This window comes from Podarcis vaucheri (assembly GCF_965113315.1).
Source record: "Podarcis vaucheri genome assembly, chromosome: 10".
NCBI classification, from domain to species: Eukaryota; Metazoa; Chordata; class Lepidosauria; order Squamata; family Lacertidae; genus Podarcis; species Podarcis vaucheri.
In genome coordinates, this window is record NC_138748.1 from 55,239,756 (window position 1) to 55,263,158 (window position 23,403).

Here is a 23,403-nt window from a genome sequence, read left to right on the forward strand (position 1 = left end):
GAGTATTTTTTCCCTCCCTTAGGCTGCACCTCCCCAGCAGGTGTGTATCTCTGTTTAGCATTTAGGCTACACAGAGGAGTCCCAATGTGAAACTTCAAAGCTTGCTCACTACTTTGTGGCATTCCTTAGTTAAAGCACCAATTTTGCCTGCTGCTTTCATCTTTATCTGTGTATTTATGTCTCTGTCTCTCTCTCTCTCTCTGCATATTTATCTATAGTGTTTGTGTATACATGAATGCGTGTGCTATATCGTGCACGCATTGCAAATATGTCTGATCGACTGGGGGAGGACCAACCAACCCGAACACCAAATCACTTTAATCTGGTTTGGTGTTTTTTTAAAAAAGAAACCGTAATAAGCTTATGTTTTCAGTGATCTTAGTGCATCTTAAAGTGGTCTGGAGTGTTGCTTGATGCTTTAAAACACCGTATGGGAGGGACTGTGTGTGTATCTGAACGTGTAGATCATCCTGGTCAGGACTGGAACCTTTGACCGAGACATACAAACCCATCACCTTCCTTGAGGACGCCCGGACAACTCACAACCTTCTTTTCTCCTCACCAGTTAACGGTCCGGCATGTCACGCGGGGGCGGGGCCGAACGCGCGAGCGGCAGTAGGCCACGCGGTTGCCGCGGCGGCTGATTGGGCGGCTTGAGGCCGACTGGCGATTGGGAAGCCGGCGTGTGACTTTTCCGCGGAGGCTCCGCCCCCTTATCTCCCCGCTGCCGGGGCGGGTTTATAAGCCGGGAGGCCAGCCGGCCGGCGGGTGGGCTTGAGCGAGTTTAGGCTGCTGAGGTGAGTTGGGGAAGGGCGGGTCCGGCGGGTGGGAGGCAGCGGTTGCTCGTGCGGCGCGGAAACAGATGCCGCCTCCTCCGCGCGTGTGAGGCGGCGGTGTGAGGGAAAGGAAGGCAGTACATGGGACGGCGTATCCCGGGGGCTGGTGGCGTTTGTGGTCGGGAACGCTGCGGGGAAAGGGAGGAGCGACAACCTCCGCCGTGAGCGGAGAAGATAACTCGACGTCACTTATTACCCCCCCCCCTTTTATCCATAGTTGGATGTAGCCCATAATTACAGCCTCCTCTTTTCCCACCCTCCCTTCCCGACAGCGGACAGAATTTCCCGGTGTTTTTCCTCTCGTGGAACAAAACGCCGCACAAAACCCCTCCAGTGGTGCAGGTTGTGGCGCCGCCCTGCTTGCGGTCCCCTTCCCTGCGCCTTGTTCTCTGGACGCCCTTTCAGGGGAGGGAGCTTTGAGGCCTCGGTCCTGCGCGCACTTGCTCTCCTGGGAATAAGCGCACGTGTGAATGTGATATTAATTGCCCTAGTGAGCGTGCGGGGGGGGGGGGACGGAGGACGGCGGGCTGAGCTGTGGGGCTGCAACATCATGCGCCCCTCACTGAAAGTAGCGAGACGGGCTTCGAACAGAACGGCGACGTGCCGCCAAATTGTTTCATTCGCTGCTCTGTGTGATGCCCTCGAATCTTCTTTCTGACGAAGGACGTCTTAAGCAGAGTGCCTCGACATGGCTGGGTTTTTTTTAACCTTAAGCGCTCGACTGCCCTTGCATTTTCAGTAAGGAATGAGGAAATGTCTTGCTCACCTGCTTCCCAACTGCCAATTTGTTCGTAATGGGTAACCTAGCATCTTTCTCAAATTGTGTTTGATGCAGGTGTGAACTCCCCCCCCCCCACAGCAACTGACCCACAGGGCTTCCCCTCTGGAAGTATTTTTTTCCTGCCGGTACATAGGTGAATTAACCAATTAGAATTAACCAATAATGAAAGTCTTGTGTTCTTCCTGAAAAGACATTTAGGCACTCCTCTGCTAGCTTCTGTCTCCAGCGTGAGGAATTGCTGATGCCTTATTTGTGACCCTGTTTCTAGTGCAGGTGGGGAGGGCTAAAGCTTCCAGTAGGTTTGTTGGTTTGTTTGCTTGCTTGTTTAGGAAAGTGGCATATAGATTTGATTTTCTAGTTGGTACATGCATGCAAAGAGTTTAGGATGGTGATTAGTATTAGCTGGCATCTTACTGGAATAGGGAATAAGGAAAAGAAGGGCGAGACTCCCCTTCTTCAGGAATCTTATTGATCCAAATGCTGGTAGGTCTGCAGCTGTTTAAAACAGTCCCCGCCCCCATCTAGAATAGATTATGGATGAGGATGTTAAAGTGCTCTCAATTGTAAGGTTATCTGAACAGAGAAATAGTGGTTTCTGGATGCCTCTCCTGTTCTGTAATGGTACATGTTCCACAAAAGGCACATTCGATGCTCACTGTGTAGATGAGAAACTTAATAGTAACTGGATGCTGAAGTTGCAGCTGTGAGGGAAAAACTAAACAGTACCAGTTTCTTTGCAGCCCTAGCTGTTTCAATGGTGCAGCTTTCACAGTCCCCACTTTGCCACACTTCGCCTTCATGCCACTCTGAGGAAGCAGAGGAGAAGAGCATGAAACCCGCCAAGCAGCAGGTGACTCAGGGCCCTCATGGGGACAATCAGCCTCCTTTGAGCCCCCTGCAGGCAGCTTTGAGTTCTGCTGCAACGGCTTCCCAGGCGTATGAGACTTACATTGATAATGGACTTATCTGCATGAAACACAAGATCAGGAACATTGAGAAAAAGAAGGTATGTATCTCTCCTAGATTAGAGAAATGGTACCAAAGGAAACTGCTGTGTTTGTTCATTCACTCTTTCTTGCCATTGTCTATTGGACTGTAAGCTCTTTGAGGTGAAAGGCCCATATTTGCTTATGAAAGTGTGAAATGCTGTGTAACTAAATTGATTTCACTTAAGATAACTTGCCAGCCTTCAAAATTAGATTAATAAAATATAATGGCTAGAGTTTATGACTAGAGAGAAATAAGAACTTTCTGCTGTGGCATGTAATTTGCATGAGCCGTCAGTATTGAGTTGGTTCAGGTGGCATGAGAAACTATTGTTACTGTGATGAGAACAAGTTTTAGGTTCATGTGTTCCCTGTGTGGCTACAATGGCAAAATCCCACATCTTTTGCTTCCACTTTTCAATTACAATTTTGCCAGTGTGGTATTCTGGCTTCCAAACTAGCCCACTAAGTCCTAAAGGTTGGATGCTGCTTTGTGTGTAGTGTAGAGTGCATGCCAAAATTAAACTGTCTACTGAATTTTGATGCAGTCTGTCACTGCTGTCAGTATATAAAGTATATAAAGATAGGTAGGTAGCCGTGTTTGTCTGCCGTACCTGGGCGACCAACTAAGTTTATTGATATGAGCTTTTGTGTGCATGCACACTCTGAAGAATTGTGCATGCACACGAAAGCTCATACCAATAACAAACTTACCTGGTTTCTAAGGCGCTAATGGAAGTATATAAATAAACCTACATGACTAGTAGTAGTTTCATGCTTAATTAGCCAGTCTTAATCCAGCAGGTGGGACGCGGGTGGCGCTGTGGGTAAAACCTCAGTGCCTAGGACTTGCTGATCATATGGTCGGCGGTTCGAATCCCCGCGGCGGGGTGAGCTCCCGTTGTTCGGTCCCAGCTCCTGCCCACCTAGCAGTTCGAAAGCACCCCTAAGTGCAAGTAGATAAATAGGGACCACTTTATAGCGGGAAGGTAAACGGTGTTTCCGTGTGCGGCACTGGTGCTGGCTCACCAGTGCAGCTTTGTCACACTGGCCACATGACCCGGAAGTGTCTTCGGACGGCGCCGGCTCCCGGCCTCTTGAGTGAGATGAGCGTACAACCCTAGAGTCGGTCACGACTGCCCCGTACGGGCAGGGGGTACCTTTACCTTACCTAATCCAGCAGGAAGGTGGTTTTGCCATCCAGCTGCGGTAGTTATCAGAGCTTGAATGTCATAGAAAGGCTGTTATGAACCTAACATTCACCTTATGCAACTGTAACTAGATATATTGCCAGTGGTACTATCTTGACAGTGGTTCCAATATTATAAAATTCTTGTGCATTGAAACTCTGTATTTCCATCACCTTTATAGAACTTGACCCTGAGCTACAGCAACCTTCGCCATTCATATGAATATATAGTGTACCTCTTGCTTAAACTAACTGCGAAAATCTAATGTTAAACGTCTGCCGAAGAGGTCTACTTTATTGTTGTTTTGATGTGCATTTTATTGTATTTAATGCTATAAATGCATGGTAGCATGTGTAGGCATCCATGTTATTCAGACTTTAATCATAGGCCAGACTTGAATAAGTTGGTTATACATGGTCTAATCCTGTACCTGCTCAATACATGTTTTCAGCTCAAACTAGAAGACTACAGAGATCGTCTGAGAAAGGGGGAACCCCTCAATCAGGATCAGTTGGTAAGCTTTCTGTTCTTGTATCTCAGGTTGCTGCAAACATTTGCAGCAGTGAATTCAGCAGTTCATGACAGACTTCTGAGATGCTCCTTCATGCCTAGGCAAAATACATTGGCCTAAATCTTAACAAAGAGTTATTGCACATTGATTTCAGTGGTGCCAGTCAAGCTGAGGTCTTGTGTCGTGTCTAGGCCCTATTGAAGCTATGGGAATAGAGCTACAGGACCTACCTTTAAGCAGTCCTCTGGGCCAAACATGGCCGGGAAAGTATGTAGAAAATAGATAGGAAAGCAAACTACTAAAATCTTAAAATTGTTCTCAGCTAAGGTCTGTAAGCTGCTCCAGAATGATCAAACATAATTAACTTTTTTGCTGAGAATAGTAGATCTGTCTTCATCCTGACTCATGCTGTTGGCTCCTTTTGACTCAGGCTCTTGGCTCTTTTTACAGTGGTTGGATAGAAAAGGTATTTTAAGTTCCAGTAATAGTAACTGTGATGCTGCATTTTCCCATTCTTATACAGGATTGGTTATGAACTGAGGCAGCAGGAAAGCCATGAACTTTGAATTTTACGTGTTTGAGTATTGTGTGTGAGCATTAACAAAAATATTATAATACTGCACAGAGAAACAATAACTTTTATTCTTTTACGGAGGATGGCTTGGGCTTTACACACAAAATCTCTTCAATAGTTCTCTTTGCCGCCCCCTCCCCTCCCCACTGCCATTGCCAGATTATTCTGATACAGCAAGATACAATTTATTGGTTGACAACTAGTAGACTTTTTGGATTAGAATTCTAAGGTATATGAGCATATGTTGTTAAATGTCATGAACTTCATGATACCATAGTCGATGAATGGTTGGGAAATTGATGCTACGAAGGGGCTATTGGTACACCAAGTGTTCAGACTGGTTCCATCATTTTGATGGAGATAGAAGATAGTGCTGCTTATGGCATGTGATATTTGATAATACTGCTTTGGCAGGGGAAGTGCTGTCTAATTGCCATTTACCAAATTGTATAGATGCAGTTTGGGCCACAGCTTGTTAGAGGTCAAATAACTGCCGGATCTGTGGTCAAGGTAAGCACTGAGCATCTTGAGTTGGAGATGTGGCCTTTGTTAACCCATTTTCCATGGTGTAACCCTGAATTATGAATAACTGCTGAAGGGAAGTATAGCTACTTAAACACTCCAGCCATAGTTGTTAAGCAATAAATTTGTGAGCTTTATGATGGTGATTTCTTCCTGGTTTAGTGAGCTGAGTCCTTCACATGTAAACATGATAATTGTTAGCATAGCACTACTCAGTTTGCTCAAGATCACCGATAGGGAACCCCATCCCTGACCATTAGCCATGCTAGCTGGGGTTGATGGGAGTTGCTGCAACATCATCTGGAAGAGCAACTAGTCCTTTATATAAGAAGAGATAGAAGAGTGTATAAGAAGAGAGGCATAACTATTTTTAATGTTGTATTTTACATTGTTGTGACCTGCCTTGGGGCCTCATGGTGTGAGATGGGATAATAAGGATAATAATAATAATAATAATAATAATAATAATAATAATAATAATAATTAATTAATAATGTAGCATTTTTTAAATTATAGCTGCTTTTGTAAGTAGTAAAATAATAAAATAATGACAGATTTATAGCAGCTTTCATTGTATGTATCTTCTAAAAAAATCATCATTGGTTTTAACTGTATAACCTGTACATGGCAGAAAACTCCATAATTAAAATTCTGTTTAAGTCACCTTATAAATTAGCCATAGTGGCTGTTGCTCACACTGCTCCTCAGGTCTTAGCACCTTATGACTATCAGAAGTTGAGATGTTACTGGAAGCTTTGTGTACATTAAAGGACAGTCTTCTTAAAACATCTGCGCTTCATAATTCTAGGCACTTTATACATGATGATTAATAATAATAATAATAATAATAATAATAATAATAATAATAATGTGTGGCTGATTACAGGAAGCTGTTGAAAAATATGATGAAGTGATCCATAACTTGGAGTTTGCTAAAGACCTTCAGAAGACATTTTCTGGGCTTAGTCAAGATGTAAGTAGATTGAATTATTGACTAGAAATGGGTCGGTGTGGCTTAGGATCCACTTTGTGAGGGGAGGCGGGCTTTGTTCAGGTTCTCTTTATCCTTCCCCCATCCCCACTTGTCTGAGAATCTGGAGTTGGGTCTCTACTCTTGTATGTCCGGTGCCTTCTTGCATATCAGTGCCAAAAATGTTGATATGGAGTACTCCTGTTCTACCCCACCCCTGTCATTCCATCCTACCCTGATATGAAACACTGCCCAGAAACTTAAGCTTTGAACATTTGTTGTATGATAAGTGGAATGATTGTAGAAGTTGAAAGGTTGTTGTTAGAGACTTGAGGAAAAATCTTTAGCACCTTCATTTAGGAAGATGACTTTGGTAAGACTTTGGATTGACTTGTCTTAGCTACAGTCCAGCTGCTGGTTGGATCTGTCAGGAACTTGTGTAATATGCCTGTTTTGTTTTTATATTAATACAGCTTCTGAAAGCACAGAGGAAAGCACAGAGAAGGGAGAGTATAATGAAGCTTGAAGCAGAGAAGAAGAAACTCCGCACAGTACTGCAGGTCCAGTATGTGTTGCAGAGTTTCACTCAAGAGCACGTGCAGAAAGACTTCAAATGTGGCTTGAATGGCGCAATATTTTTGTCTTCTAAAGAACTAGACTACCTCATTAATTTTGCAAAATTGACCTGCTCAGGAAGAAATGAAGGCGTGAGGTAAGTAAATGTGTCCTTACTTAAATTGCAAAGCGAAACTGTGCTAGCATTTGGACATTTAGCTTTATTAGAAGTGTAGTTTTGAAACATTGAGTTTTCCGCATAGGAGGCCCCTTCAGGATAGCTCTTTGGATGAGCTGCCTCCAGCCTCCTTGCTGCTGGTGCTTTCTTTCCTCCTTGCTGCAGTCATTTTCTTACTGCAGAGAGAGCGAGGTTAGCAGGTTTTTGTCTGCAAAGTGAGGGGGCACCCACTGTTAAGGGAGCAGTTGTTTGTCGCTTAAGATAGTGGTGGGAATTGGATCTATTAGTGACAGCCAGTTTCTTCTTTTTGCTGCTGTTGCTTCATTGTTCCTTTACATATGATGGGGCAAGAATGGCAGGAGCCAATCAACTCCTGGTAGTGGATCCCTTCTAAGTCACAGCATGTCAACAAGTGCCCAGCCATCCTGGTGCTCAGTGCTTGGCATAGTTTGTTTTACAGAACTTTGTGTTTACAGTGGTGCCCCGCAAGACGGAAAACCCGCTAGACGAAAGGGTTTTCCGTTTTTGAGCTGCTTCGCAAGACGATTTTCCTTATGGGCTTGCTTTGCAAGACAAAAACGTCTTGGGAGTGTTCCGATTTTTTTTTGCTTCCCCCCCTTTTTCTAAGCCGCTAATCCGCTAATAGCCTTTTAGCCGCTAATCCGCTAAGCCTTTAATAGCCGCTAAGCCTTTAATAGCCGCTAAACTGCTAATAGCGCTAATCTGCTAAGCCGCTAATAGGGTTGCTTCGCAAGACGAAAAAACCGCTAGACGAAGAGACTCGCGGAACGGATTAATTTCGTCTTGCAAGGCACCACTGTAGTAATATATATATTATTCCTTTGGGCAGCCTTTTAAAACCTGGAGTGGTTGTAGTCTACCAGCTGGTGGTAGTCTACAGTTCTCATCAGCCCCAGTCAACATGATTGATGATGAGAGTTGTTGTCTAGCAAGGGCACCAGGTTGGGGAAAGCTGCCTTAGGGTTACAAGGCTGATAAAGCTGGCTTTGTGGCTTTCACATGTTTGTTTATCCCTAAAAAAGACTGGGATAAACATAAAACTCTTCAAGCAAATACTACTCAGGGGACAAGTAATGGAGCACCATAATATGTATTCTGAGGACTGAACTGAGATGTTGTGGCTTAGTTCTCTGAATGAGGAGACTTCATATGCAACACTAAATGAAATCCTAGTGCATGTGCAACACAGACTACTGGCTAATCTTGGGGATACCAGTGGTATCAAGTTCTAATTTGCAAATTTGGGTTTTTAATTGAGCCTTTTCAGAACTTTGCCATAATGTAGTCAAAGCAATGCTGGGCAAATCCAGGCTGATGTGCTTATTGTTCCCAGAAACCTTAGTGTTGCTGTCCTCAAGAGAGACCTATTGGCATCTGCTAAGACCTCCTGCTGCTCAAATTGTTGTTCTAAAATTTGAGTGTTTTGGTTTAGTTGAAGAATTGCCTGTTCTCCCCTCCACACACCCCTACATTTTATTTCTTTTGAGAATTGTGTATGTGTGTTGTCTCTTTTTGTGGGGGAGGGGGACTCTGAATATCACCAGTTTGTGGCTATTTTGTGGTTGCTAAAATAGTTTTTGAAGATGTTATCTACAGTAAAATGAAACAGTTCTAAATTAATTCAGTTAGAATTACTTGTTTTCTCAACTTAACAAGTGATTTGGCAGATCTTTAGGCTCAACTTGGAATGGAGCCTTACAAGTCTTATTATTATTAAAACTTATTAGATGGCCTGAAGGGAATACAATTTGCATTTGCAGGCAAAATATACTTGGCTTTCAGGTCTTTTGAAAGAAACTGTGCACTTGTACCTGTTAAACTGGTACTAAGACTTACTAAAAACTGATGTTTTTATCATTAAACTGTTTCAAAATGTGTCATAGGAAGTGGTTTATAACTAAATTGGTGAAATGGTATAACTGGCGAAAGGATGTTTTTAATTACCGTATTTTTCGCACCATAGGGCGCACCGGACCATAGGGCGCACCCAGTTTTTAGGGGGGGAATTCAAGAAAAAAATATTCCCCCCCCCCCCCCGCAGCCCCAAAGAGCAGCGTACAGGCTGCACACAACCTCTCCCTGCCGGAGGGGTTGCGTGCAGCTATGGATCAAGCCAAGGCAGCGAGCGGGATGGATCCCGCTCGCTGTTTTGGCTTCCCCTAGCCCCGTGCAGTCTCTCCCTCCCGGGAGAGGCTGCGTGGGGCTGAAGAATCCATAGCCCCGTGCAGCCTCTCCTTGGCAGAGGGGCTGCACGCAGCTATGGAGGAAGCCAAGGCAGCGAACGGGATGGATCCCGCTCGCTGTTTTGGCTTCCCCTTTAGCCCCGTGCAGCCTCTCCCTCCCAGGAGAGGCTGCGTGGGGCTGAAGAATCCATAGCCCCGTGCAGCCTCTCCTTGGCAGAGGGGCTGCACGCAGCTATGGAGGAAGCCAAGGCAGCGAACGGGATGGATCCCGCTTGCTGTTTTGGCTTCCCCTTTAGCCCCGTGCAGCCTCTCCCTCCCAGGAGAGGCTGCGTGGGGCTGAAGAATCCATAGCCCCGTGCAGCCTCTCCTTGGCAGAGGGGCTGCGCGCAGCTATGGAGGAAGCCAAGGCAGCGAACGGGATGGATCCCGCTCGCTGTTTTGGCTTCCCCTTTAGCCCCGTGCAGCCTCTCCCTCCCAGGAGAGGCTGCGTGGGGCTGAAGAATCCATAGCCCCGTGCAGCCTCTCCTTGGCAGAGGGGCTGCGCGCAGCTATGGAGGAAGCCAAGGCAGCGAACGGGATGGATCCCGCTCGCTGTTTTGGCTTCCCCTTTAGCCCCGTGCAGCCTCTCCCTCCCAGGAGAGGCTGCGTGGGGCTGAAGAATCCATAGCCCCGTGCAGCCTCTCCTTGGCAGAGGGGCTGCACGCAGCTATGGAGGAAGCCAAGGCAGCGAACGGGATGGATCCCGCTCGCTGTTTTGGCTTCCCCTTTAGCTCCGTGCAGCCTCTCCCTCCCAGGAGAGGCTGCGTGGGGCTGAAGAATCCATAGCCCCGTGCAGCCTCTCCTTGGCAGAGGGGCTGCGCGCAGCTATGGAGGAAGCCAAGGCAGCGAACGGGATGGATCCCGCTCGCTGTTTTGGCTTCCCCTTTAGCCCCGTGCAGCCTCTCCTTGGCGGAGGGGCTGCACAGGGCTTTCCTGGCTTTACTGGGAGGTGGGGGGATTCCCTCACCTCTCCCAAAAGCCCACAGAAGCCGTGCAAACCCTTTAAAGGGATCGCGGCTTCTCCTGGCTTTTGTGAGAGGTGAGGAAATTCCCCCACCTCCCGCAAAACCGGCAGAAGCCGCGCGCCTTTTAAAAGGGCTGCACGGCTTCTCCTGGGAGGCGGGGGGATTCCCCCACCTCCCGCAAAACTGGCAGAAGCCGCGCGCCTTTTAAAAGGGCTGCACGGCTTCTCCTGGCTTTCCTGGGAGGCGGGGGAATTCCCCCGCCTCCCGCAAAACCGGCAGAAGCCGCGCGCCTTTTAAAAGGGCTGCACGGCTTCTCCTGGCTTTCCTGGGTGGGAGAAGGGACTGATGCCGCCAGTCAGTCCCTTCTCCCTCCTGTTGAAAAGCCCGCAAGAGCGCACGGAGCTTGTGTGCCGCTCTTGGGGGCTTTTCCCGCCTGCCTCCCCCCTGCATTCGTTCCATAGGACGCACACACATTTTCCCTTGCTTTTTAGGAGGGAAAAAGTGCGTCCTATGGTGCGAAAAATACGGTACGTCAGTCAATTCTGAGCAAAAAAACCAGTTGCTGCTTATAGGGTACAAGGTACTCTGCCATCCCTATTATATCAAACAGCCATCTTAAGTAAAAGTTCATTACTTTCTTGATCTAGCACTGACACTTATTTTTCCCCTCTGACATGAAGTGTTGAAGACCAAATGGAGCAATCATCACGCTACTTCTGGGATCTGCTAGAAGGCAGTGAAAAAACAGTAGCTGGGACAACTTGTGAGTAGCCTTTAGATATTTTTGCATCTAACGTCTACCGTCTTCAGGCAAAATATTTCATAGCATGATTGGGATTAGAACATTTATTCCAGTTCAGAAACATACTTATATTGTTCCTTCCATTGCTTGAAAGAATTATTTTCTAGGCCAGTAACTGCTGTTGCCTGGTTAGGGCAACATAAATGCAGATTGTTTATAACTGTTTAGAGATCCCTAGCAAGGCCTGTAGTTCCCCATTGCACATTTATGGCAATATCCAATATGGCATGAACAAACATGACAGAACCTCCTCTTCCTTTCCTCTCTCTGCACCCACAATCTGCTCCAGAAGACTCCCAACTCTCCAGAACAGACCTTGAGTGTGTGCAAGGAATGCAAAGAGGAAGTACTGCTAGAGGCATTGTGCTCAGTCTGTTATCATGGGTGGGAAGTCATTTTGCTTAATAAGCAAGCCACAATATTATGTAGATGTTCTGTACATGGGATTGCATTTATGTGTTATGTGTTTAATAACAGGTGAGTTCCCACAGCTGCAGGAACCATGTTTTATCTTGGTATATAATTAAGGTAGACCAGCACATTTATGGGTGTGACTACAGGAGATTTGCTGGATAGGGAAATTGGTCTTTTAACCAATTATAAGTTCAGCATCCCTGTGTTTAAGGCATATATTCAGAGTATATCTCAGGATAACTTCCCAAGACTGCATTTTTTTTTTAAATCTTTGAGGATATGACAGTCTTTTACCAATAAGCAAATTAGTTCTTGAAATCAAGGGTGTTCGGTGGATGTTCTCCATGTTCACAACTGTAATTTTCTTTGGTCTTTTGGTTAACTGAAATGCTTGAATTACATTGCCATTTCAAAGATCCTCTTAAGCATTTAGTTTAAAACATTTCCAAGAATATATTGTGCCAAGAAAAAACGTTTGATCTTTATTTAAGATGACATGGTGTCATATCCCCAAACTGAAAACTCATTTTGTGATCTTTTAATCTGCTTAACATTCAACTCTCTGTCCTCTAGATAAATACCTGAAGGATTTGTTATCTAAACTGTTAAATTCTGGCTATTTTGAAAAAACTCCTGCTCCTTCCAACATACCAGTAAAAGAGGAATCAAAAGAACTGTCTACAAGACCTGAGTTGTGTGAAGAAATGCAAAGACCTGAAAGAACAAGACAACCCTCAAATTCAGAGCATGTCAGTGAATCAGGTAATATATTTGTAGAAATCTTAAATTCGTAACAGCTGATACAGTACTTCAGATGTATGTCTTAAATTTTCATGTCAATTTAAATAGCTTAAATTTTTAGCTAAATAAGTTATGTATATTCTGCTCTTCACCTTATTTAGGCTTTATTGGTGGTTAAAATCAATTGTACCACAATAATAAAACAGTCCTAGCTGTTTGGGATTAATTTTAAACTTTCCTACTAAATGTATTTAGTAAGAAATACAGAAGTTGTGTGACTTCTTACTATAATACTAGACATTAGCAAATTCTCAAAGAGGTGGTTGCTAGACTAGCCTGAAATGTAAGTCATTTTGTTTGGTGCGTGCCCCCCCCATCCCCTGCATAAGTGAATGTGCTATGGATGCTTAGAGAAGCAAACTGTTTTCTATCATTTGGCTTTGTGAGAACTTGAATCTAAGTTATGCAATCCTTCTTCCTAGCACCTCAAATGGAGCACATTCAGTCTGAGATACAGCCTCAAGAGGTAAGTTATTAAATGATATGCTGCAGTAGAAGAAATTAGTGTTAAACTGCAGAATAGCTTGCTATATCAGTGCAGTGATGCTAGAACTAAAAACTGGAGATAATACAGGAATCTCTTCAGAAAGCTCCACTTGAAGAAATTTGTAACAAGGCTCCAGCAAAGGCAATTGCCAAATGGGAGTCCATAAATCCTTTGACTTTGAGACAGGGTGCAGTGAGGTAGAATTAACAACCAGCTGCCTGTTTAACTTTGAAGGTTTATGGGCATAGTCTCTAGCACAATGTGGATTTTCTGTGCTATCACTGTGGTTTTTGAACCAAGCCATCTACCTTGCTGTGGTCTTAAACAAGGCATATTTCTCTCTTTCAAGAATCCTGGATATAAACTAGCCAGGAAGCTACAGCAGATGTTCTCAATAAGAGAACCATATAATGAGTATTCAGGATGGCACAGTAGCATTTTGTAAATCTGAAAGCAAGTGTTTTGTCTTTATGTCTGAAGATCTCGACGTTTATTTATTAAATTTATATACTGCCCTTCATCATAAGATCTTAAGGCGGTTCACTGTCACACAGATTTACAAACATTTTTGGAAATGTACAATTCAATCCTGTTGGGTGACTCTTGTACAACAACTTTCTGGCATGATTTCATTTTAATTGTGCTAGCAATAAGATGAGTACTGGTAAAATACTAAGTTTCTTTGGTTTGTATAGTTTCTTAATAGGCACTATTTGCCTGAAGCTGACTCCCCTATCAAGAAGCCTGAGGAATCCAAACCTTGGGAAGTGGAACATGTTAAAACAAATGAACCTCCAAAGTCATGGGAAATGCTTGTTGACATGGAAGAGCAGGAGCAGAAGCAGAAACAAGATTATGTTAAAACTCTGGAATCTGTAAGGCAGCAGGGAAAGAAACTGGAACTTTCAAAGCCTTGGGAAGCTCATCTTAAGGAAGGTGATGATGATCACAAGGAGGAAGTTCTGAAGCCATGGGTAACTCAGGTTAGAGAACAGCAGACCTCCCCTAAACACTGGATGAGCAAAGCGAAGGAAGAGCAGGAACAAAAGCCACAATGTCCAAAAACATGGGTTGCTCAAATAAGGGTGGAAAAACCAGAACCTGTGAAGCTTTGGAGTGCATGTGTTGGAGAGGAGGAGGAGGAGCAAAAGAAACACGAACCTGCAAAGCAATGGGTAGCACACATCAAGGAAGAGAGGGAACAAAAAACCCAACCCCCAAAGGTTTGGGAAACATCTGAGGGACCACGGCAAGCACTTCAGAAGCCATTACAGAACCCTCCAAAGATATGGGGAGCTGGAAACCTTACCTCAAAGGAACAATCTGGGCCAAAGAAGCCTGATTTGGGACCCAGTGAAGTGAGTTGGTATAAACAATAGTATTGCCTGTAGAATATTTTTATACTAAAACTGCAGTTTGGGGTAGTGATGTATCTAAAAGTTCAAAGTTTGGGCTTTGTCAATGAACAGCTTATTTTTTGCCACAGTAGTCTAACTCTACATGAAACAGGGTTCTCAGCAAATATTTGGACATGGAAATAAACTAAACCTAAAGGGATGTAAATAGTTTGCTGTTCAGTGAATTTTTGCCGAGTTCATATTTGGAATGGCAGGGGGAAGAGAACTTAGCATTGCTGATCACAAACCTTGAAGATTCTAGATGTTAAAAAATGGGGAGTAATATATAATAGAGGAATAGAGCAGGGAGGAATATAGACATAGACCTCCAAGTTTGGATCAGTTTTGGATTTCTATAATTAAAAAATGAGGGAAGGATAATGAATCTGGAAGGCTTTTTTTAACCTACATGGCAGGGTTGGTAGGATTAAAGGAGAAGGTAAGGGTAGCCAATGGGTCTCAACCCCTTGGTGAGTTAGGGACTTCCCTGCATGCAAAGACAGTCTCTGCAGATTGAACAAACAAGACTAATAGTGGGTCCAACAGTCAAAGTGGCTTCTGCTTGTGCTGTAGAGGGAAGTGAGTGGCAGGTAGGGCTCACCAACCTTATCAATCAGCTGAGATCCTTCTGTAGGACTGATCTCTACTTAAACAATTAATTTGTCAAAACATATTTCTAAATGCTTTTCAATATAGAAATAAGACTCAGACTGAAATTTGATTCTGACATAAAACAAGTGGTTACAGTAAAATGCCATTAGGTAATGGGGCTTTCAAAATCTGATCTGATACTTTGTGTAGAACACGGAGTCTGTGGTGTATTTATGTAAAAGTTGTACATTGCTAAGTCATATTATAATAATCTAATACAGTACATGGAATTCTTATTTTACATAGGATGAAAAGACAGATGGAGTGAATGAAGGAGGCATTGATGCTGCATCTGTTGGAGAACCTTGTAAACTACCTAGGAGCTTTGAAAACAGCCTTCAGGTTTGCTTTCTTGGCCATACTGATCATAGGAAATGCTTCAAAATGCTTAAACTTAGAATCTTGAGAACAGCTGGAATACTTCCTGTGTGAAGTATCCACTTTGAATCTTCCCAGGGAAAGGAGAATTTGAAACCAAAGAAAAACTGTTTTAAGTTGTTACATAGGGCCTTGGCTCAGTGGTAGAGCATCTGCTTTGCATGCAGGAGGCCACAGGTTCAATTCCTGGCACCTCTGGGTTGGACTGGGAAAAGACCCTTGCCTGAATTCCTGGTGAGCTGCTGCCAGTCAGTGCAGACATTACTGAGATAGACAGAACAGTGGCCTGCCCTCTGTAAGGCAGCTTCCTAAGTTCTGAGTGTCTTAGGAATCAATTCATAGCCTTAGTAGTAGATCAGTGTTTAAAAATCTGGAAATTTTTAATTTTAATATCAGGAAGAGGTCTACTTCAGGGAAGGTATGAATGGACCTCCTGTCAAAATAGTAACTTGAAAAGGAGCTCGTATTCTGAAAATGCCATTTTCGGGACTTGGCTCTAGGATCCTCCCTTTTATTTGACTTGAAATTGTGTACCTGCAGCACAGTCCCATGTGTTTATTTAATAGTAGCTCCTACTTTGTTCACCGCGGTCTTTCTCCATTGTAACAGTGTTTAGAATTTAAGCCTAAAGTAAAATGTAAGATGTACATTGGGAGAATATTATTGATTGGAGGGGTAACCACCATGGTGATCTCCAGATGTTGTAGACTACAGCTTGCCTTGCTCTTGACCTCTGGCCCTGTTGGCTGGTGGGAGTTGGATTACAACAACTAGAAGGTACCATGTTGGCTACTCGTGTTTTGCAAGTTGACTTCAGCACCAACAAAGCCTTTAATCCAGGGGTCAGCAAACTTTTTCAGCAGGGGGCCGGTCCACTGTCCCTAAGACCTTGGGGGGGGGCTGGACTATATTTTGAAGGGGGGGGAGAGAACGAATTCCTATTCCCCACAAATAACCCAGAGATGCATTTTAAATAAAAGGACACATTCTACTTATGTAAAAACACGCAGATTCCTGGACCGTCCATGGGCTGGATGTAGAAGGCGATTGGGTTGGATCCGGCCCCCGGACCTTAGTTTGCCTATCCATGCTTTAACCCATACAGTAGCATACTGGAAAAAGCACTCTGGGAATCTTGCCTACTCTGAATAGTTCAACTAACATTTTCCTCAGCGATTATTATTATTGTTGTTGTTGTTGTTGTTATATTATTATTATTATTATTATTATTATTATTTTATTTTTATTATTATTATTATTATTATTATTATTAGGCACCTAAACCTGTTCATCAACCAGTTGCAGAGTTTTGCTCTACTAGTCTTCCAAAGGATCCAATATTAAGAAGGGAAAGACTACAAGACTTGATGACTCAAATACAAGGGACCTATAATTTCATGCAAGTAAGTTGTCCTGGATAACATGGAGTTTGGGGGAGTATGATAGGTACCTAACGGATGGTGAGCGCAAGGAAAAAATGAAAAGGAGGGCATCAGTTGGTGTTAAGGTCTCAGATATTTTAATGGCACATGTTTTTAATTGCTGAAGGCAATTTTCAGAGGTTAAAATGCACCACAAAACATGTAAACTTTTATTCATCTCTGAATAGATTATTGTTTTTTTCAAGAGTGCAAGACTTGTAACTTTTTTGTTTTTAAGGAGTCTTTACTGGATTTTGATAAACCTTCACAACGTGCCATTTGTTCATCACAAGCACCTTCAGTTGATTCCACAGGTAATCATAATTGTGGTTAATGGTGAACAAGGAAGATCCTATTTTGTTTCATGTTCTAGGAATCTCTTAGCACTTTCATAAAGCAGAAAAGACTGGCATAGCAACAAATTATTAAATCTATGTGACAAAGATGTTCGATAGGTGAGATTAATACTTCATGGTATATCTTAGAAGTATTGTATGCAAACTTTAATTTAAATTCAATTTTTGTTGTTGTTACAACCATTATGGTCACTTCAACCACCACCAGAAATAAATAGACACACTATGCAGATTGTGCAGAGATATACTGTTAAAAAAGAGATAAACTTTAATTTAATTCATTATTTTCTTAAAGCCTCTATTTCTATTAAGCAGTAAATTGTGAAACACATTATCTTAAATTACATTGCATCCAAAATTTTGCTTGATACTGGAGCAGAACTTAATTCTTCCTGTTAGAAATTTCTTCAAAAGTTTTATCTTTGAATTTCACTTTTTAAAACTTTGAAACTTGGGCCTTGATCTTGACACAAATAGTCACTAAATGAGAACTAATTCTCTTAAATGTAAAACCTCAAGTGAGATTTTCTGTTGGTCCTACACATACTGGATGGTTAGAGAGTGTATGGGGAATTGTATTGTCTGAGCATCTGACTTTACCACTGCAGATATTTTGAAATAGTATAGTTTCTATTTACAACTTTAATAACCAACAATATTGTATAGTACAAAACTCCAATGACTCATACATCACTATAGAGGGAGTATTTACCTCCCTTCCTCCCAGCAGACTCTTTGGTTGGCCTAGACATGTCTCGGACTGTCCCCTTTCTCAGCTGATGTTTTGTTGTTGTTGATGGCTTGTGATTTGATTTCATTCAGATGTCAACTCTGGACAGTCGCTCCATATTTATTACTTAATATAAAGATGAACATAATGTAAACAACCTCTGTACTCCACTCAGTCACAGTTATTATGGTTTTTATTTTATTTTGATTTGTACATCTTGCTGACTTTTTACAACTCCATTTTCAAGTATCAGTAAACATACATATATATTTATAAAACCTTATATGTTAGCATTGACTTAATAGATTATCTAGCATCAGGCATACAATGGTGGTAGTTCAACTCTGATATTTGAAAAGCAGTTTCATGTGTAGAAAGGGCATAACCAAATGTTCCCATATTTTGTAGCACCTAATGAACAACTTTCAAGCCAAAATGATTTCCCTGAGGAACCGGTTCAGGTAAGAGTGGTAAGCCATTTGTCACAATGCGTGTCAAACATGCATTGATTATTTGGAATGTATTTTTGTATCTTGACTGCATAAACTGCCTTGAGCAGGCATCCCCATCTGGAGGCCCTCCAGATGTTTTCGACTACAATTCCCATCATCCCTGTCCACTGGTCCTGTTAGCTAGGGATGATGGGAGTTGTAGGCCAAAACATCTGGAGGGCTGCAGGTTGGGGATGCCTGGCCTTGAGTAACTTTCTAAAAAGATGGGGGTATAAATGTGGCTTGCCATTTTGGCTTAAACAGTTTTTAGGAGGCACAGTGGCTAGGACCTAAAGAACCATGCAACTTGTTCCAAGAGAGTAGTGGGGCTTTTGATGTGTGTGCCATGCAACTTGGATGCATTCCGCAGGAGTGGGAGGCAGGTACTGGACGATCTGCAAGTGAGAGCTCTCCCCCCTCCAACCCAGCGGGGGGTGGGTTTGCAAGTATAATTACTCTCAAATTATCCTTAATTGGCTGCATGCCCAGGGTCTGCTATTGTGGGAACTGCTGTTCACCATGGCAGCAAAAACTGGAAGTCCTAAGTAATATTTTCAAGAATTTTTTCAAACTATGAAGTCTACTGTACGTTGCATTATATATTACATTGTATATCCCTCTATTGACAGGTTGCTGCTTCTCCCATAGCCTTGCATGGCTCAATCACCTCCTTAACTTCTGACAATACACTGTCTGGATCAGAAACTGAACTTGCGACACCACAGGTTACTGATTGTTCTTTAGAGTTTGCCCTTGATCCTGATTAACTTGTTGCCCTCTAATGAGGGGGTGCCTATTTCTGACCTTCATTCGTTTGGTATTTCTGAGAAATGGGGCAGGCACACATTGGGAGCAGCTTATGCCAGGTGATACTGAATGTGACAGGTTGGTGTGCAGCAAATGCTGGTGTGGCTTTGAGAAAAGTCCCTACTGGGAGAAGGCATATCAAACGAAGCCAACTCCCCCCCTCCCCCCCCTGCTGTTGTACTGTTGAGGAGGAGCAAAGCAGGGTCTTGAGTAGTATGAACCAACATGCCGTTTGTTCACATTAAGGCATAGTTTAAAGTTAACAGCGGTTTTATGTGATGTGTGAACCAGGCTTGGAATTTACCCATATGTATCCCTATAACAGAGTTTTTACATTTACAAGATAACACTTCAGTAAATTGAAATTCTGATAATATAAACTTGAACAGTTTTCAGTAAGGCAAATTATTCAATGAAACTGAGCTGACCACCCTGTCTGTCTATCAAAAAATAGGTGGATTGGCCCTGGGTCTCTTTGAAGCATTTCCCCCAAATAAATATATTTGCTTAATTATAATATAGTTAGATATACAGTGGTACCTCGGGTTACATACGCTTCAGGTTACAGACTCCGCTAACCCAGAAATAGTACCTCGGGTTAAGAACTTTGCTTCAGGATGAGAACAGAAATCGGGCTCTGGCGGCAGCAGGAGGCCCCATTAGCTAAAGTGGTGCTTCAGGTTAAGAACAATTTCAGGTTAAGAATGGACCTCCGGAACGAATTAAATACTTAACCCGAGGTACCACTATTGCTTGGAAGTTAAATGATTGTAGTAGCTGAAGATGTAGCTTGATCTTGCAACTGGTACTTTGCCAATTAAGATGCAGCTCTAGTTGTGTTATACAAGGGAAACTGAAAACCAGAATATGTCAATTTACAGTGCTAAAGCTACTGATAGCTATTGAATAAGGAAGTGACTATTATCATTTTTTGCACACGATATGAATACTTAACAGCTGGCTTGTAGTTGAAACAACGGGGAATTCACTTCTAGTGAATTTGCACTAACTTCATTCCTCTTAGGTGATATTTGGTGGGGAAGGAAATTAAGTGAAATACAACAGTTATTTGATGCATGCAGTATTGACTGAGAAGCAAATGTATTTTTGCCAGTTGATCATTATGGTGGAATGATGTAAGGGTTGCAGCCTTGGATTCATTTCAGAGTTTACCTAACTTCAATATTGATATCTAGGCATGTAGTAAGAGGATATACTTTCTGTAATAACTGAGTCCCAGCATCTTCCAAAATACCATGCGTAATCTTTCTTGCAAGCATTTATTTCCATTTTAAGTAATTAGTAACTATCTGGTTATGTCTCTAGACATCTGTTACAAATTCTCAAGAGTCTGAGAACTTCAGTCCACCTCAGTCCTTTTATCAGATAAGCAAAGAGATTGCTGAAGTATTAAAGCCTAAAAAATCTGAAATTTCTCAGGTGAGTTTGACACATACTGTAAGAATTTGACTGATAAAAAAGTGTGCCGTTATTGCAGGGGTGGTAAATATTGTTCCCTTGATAATGTTGGCCCCAGCTGGCATGGCTGGTCAAGGATGATGAGAGTTGTAGTCCAACAACAACTGGAGGGGGACCATGTTTGCTATCCCTTTGCTATATAATGTTGATCTCTGAAAATGAAAACTAGTAAGTGTTAAAATGCGAGTTCATTGCCATAAGGATCTCCATCATGTTAAACTTCTGTATGTAAATGTTTGAAGTGGTAACACATCTAGCTCAAACATGTTTGACATAGTCAGCAGAGACTAATGGAAATTCCAAATGCACAGCAAGAGCAAATGAAGTAGAAGCTATTCTGTTCTTTGATATGCCCAACCATTGGCTTGCAGAAACTGCTGGTGTTTTGACAGCATAGGGTTTAACAGTGTAAATGGCTTTCCCATTGGCATGACAATAGAATATTACTATTTTTTCCTTTAAGGTTCCTATTCCTCTTTCAAGTGAATCAGAGACATCATTGACTCCATCAAGAACTACCATGTCACCAGTACCCCAAGGGAAGGGTTTCCAGTCTCCTTCCCCAAGTAGTAGTGTTAGCATGAAAGCACCTCCCTTTCAGGCTGTGCAGATTGTAAGTACATTGGCTGTCTAGGTGAATGCAATTAGATGGGAGGGCAAAAGCTAGGCATAAACAAGGAGAAGCTAAATCCAGGGTCTCCTCAGAAACAACAGAGCACCCTGTATAATAGAGGATACATGTTTAGTAGGAACTATTATTTTTAAGCAGATGCAGATGTATTTACTACAAGTTTACAAGAGAAGCATTCCCTGAAGGGATCCCTTTATTTTTTGCATGCTTATAGCTGCATTTAGACCTAATAATACAATTGCTGTTTTACAGTTCCTACTTGAAGTTCTGCAGCTTTGAGACTAGAACCCCTGTGAATAAGGAGTACCAGTCTTAATACTTAGTTGAAATTAATTGCAAATTCCTGGTAGAATGTGATATGGCCATGGCACCAGACACCCCCACTCCAGCGTAAATGGAAAATACTTAAATTTGTACTCTGTGTAGACTACACAGCACAAGATGGGGCAGACTTGATAATGCATGTGGCCTATAGAAACACTGTAAAAATAGCCCTTTTTTGCATAATTGTGTGTTGTGTTGCAGGTGTTCAAAGTGAACGCGCCTTTACCACCTCGCAGGGAGCGGGATATAAAAGAGAACTCTTTGCATCCTACAGGATATAATCAGAATTTTTGTACAGCAAGTACACAGACTCCACCCCAGTGTAAACCACAGTCTACTCAAAATGTTGAACAAACTGCTTTTTCTCACGATGCTTTGCCAAATGGTAAGGAAAACCTCAGTGCAAGAATGGTAATGGGGACATCAAGAGTACAACTTGATTGATTCCTCAGTAATGGGGGTGCCTTACAATATTTAACCCAAATGATTTCAAGGCACTCTGCTAGTGGCTATAAAAGCAGAAGTAGAAAAGGACTGAAGAGTGATGACTTGGCAGTATCCAACTGCCCATCTCCAAGGAAACATGATCTTATCTGACACGTAGTGAAAAAATTGTACTGTGCTGGCTGGGACTGTTTCTTTAACAATACCCTACGGAGGATAAACCTATCAATAGTCAATAGCCACAGTGGTTGTGTCCTGCCCCCACTGTGATAGCATGCCTCTGAATACCAGAGTAGTTGCTGGAAATCTCAGGTGGAGAGAGCACTATTATTCACATGCCCTGCTAGGACAATAGGTAGACATCTAGTTGGCCACTGAGAACAGAATGTTGAACCAAAAGGGCCTTTGACCTGATTCAGCTGCAATCTTACACCCTTAAATCTTCCTGGGCCAGGTGAAGATTTTCTTAGGCTTTCAACTTTTGTTGCTCTTTTTTTTAACTTTGGCTACTTACGTTTTCTACTGCAAACTGTCCTATATTTGAGGGGTGGAGTATAGATTTAAATTCTAAAAATAAGTCCAAATTATTGATGTGACAGCCTTTGATGAAGTAAAGTATTGTTGGAAATAACTGCATTAACTACTTGTTATGATAAACATGATTAGATTTTCAAGGAGGCAGGTGGATAACATATCTGTAAAACTTTAGTTTGTTAAAGCTCTAGAAGTGGTTTGGTTAATTGTAACTGCCAGTAATAGGGGAGATGATTCTAGCTGTTCAAAATAAAGACTTGCAAACTATCTTGAAAGTCTTTAGCTGCTAAAGGTTGGGTGAAGGAATAAGGGAAACTCCTGCTTTTATGCTGAAAATTATAAGGCTATTTTAAAAGTACCTGGTTGAGGGAGCTGTTCCTGTAAGCAATGGTATTCTCACCTTTTATGCAGCACAGACGCCCACTTTCTCTAGACCACCTCAACCTTTTGTCACAAGCCGTGGATCGGTCAGAGGTACCGTTCGAGGTGGAAGGTCAGCAAGCAATTCATATCGCTCTCCTGGTGGCTATAAAGGTATGTATGGTTTCTGTGGAAATACTTACCAGTGGATATATCTTAACATTGTACAAGTAGAATATAGTTGGCCAATACAAAAAAACCACATAGTAAAGGGCAACATTCAAACTGCTGAACTTTAAAACTTTATTAGCTCATGGTTGTTGTTTTTTAATAGTAAGGCATATTGGGTTGGATCAAAGCTGTGTTAGCAGTTGGTTGCTTGAGCAACAGGGTTTCCTAGTCTCTCCTCTGCTGTAAGCGCACCATGTACAAATAGAAGGAGGGAAGTCCCATTTCATGAGCAGCCATCTGCCTGTGCATCTGTACATCAAACCCTTTTGTGGTGCTCTGTTGTAAGCTGCTTGATAGCTTAAGGTTGAAAAGGCAGGCACTCAACGGGCAACTTTCAAGTGCCTAAATAAGATA

General features: G+C 42.6%; 1 protein-coding gene across 9 annotated transcripts in view; it reads left to right on the top strand.

Annotated features, from left to right (window-relative positions):
* Window positions 1-638: 638 nt before the first annotated feature.
* The window catches only part of CAPRIN2 (caprin family member 2), a 28,770-nt gene continuing 6,005 nt past the window's right edge, over window positions 639-23,403 (top strand). For 3 of the 9 annotated variants that reach the window (XM_082240404.1, XM_082240405.1, XM_082240409.1), the window contains exons 1-19: window positions 1,614-1,634; window positions 2,358-2,623; window positions 4,245-4,307; window positions 5,332-5,388; window positions 6,287-6,373; window positions 6,844-7,082; window positions 10,992-11,074; window positions 12,101-12,289; window positions 12,751-12,794; window positions 13,511-14,173; window positions 15,110-15,205; window positions 16,516-16,644; window positions 16,901-16,976; window positions 18,157-18,209; window positions 18,869-18,964; window positions 20,373-20,486; window positions 20,989-21,138; window positions 21,682-21,865; window positions 22,870-22,992. In XM_082240404.1, coding sequence (XP_082096530.1) covers window positions 1,631-1,634; window positions 2,358-2,623; window positions 4,245-4,307; window positions 5,332-5,388; window positions 6,287-6,373; window positions 6,844-7,082; window positions 10,992-11,074; window positions 12,101-12,289; window positions 12,751-12,794; window positions 13,511-14,173; window positions 15,110-15,205; window positions 16,516-16,644; window positions 16,901-16,976; window positions 18,157-18,209; window positions 18,869-18,964; window positions 20,373-20,486; window positions 20,989-21,138; window positions 21,682-21,865; window positions 22,870-22,992 — 2,716 coding nt within the window. In that variant the 5' untranslated portion in view covers window positions 1,614-1,630. Of the gene's footprint in view, window positions 798-1,612; window positions 1,635-2,357; window positions 2,624-4,244; window positions 4,308-5,331; window positions 5,389-6,286; window positions 6,374-6,843; window positions 7,083-10,991; window positions 11,075-12,100; window positions 12,290-12,750; window positions 12,795-13,510; window positions 14,174-15,109; window positions 15,206-16,515; window positions 16,645-16,900; window positions 16,977-18,156; window positions 18,210-18,868; window positions 18,965-20,372; window positions 20,487-20,988; window positions 21,139-21,681; window positions 21,866-22,869; window positions 22,993-23,403 lie in introns of those variants that run through there. The other 6 variants (XM_082240407.1, XM_082240411.1, XM_082240412.1 and 3 more) reach the window with 4 other exon arrangements.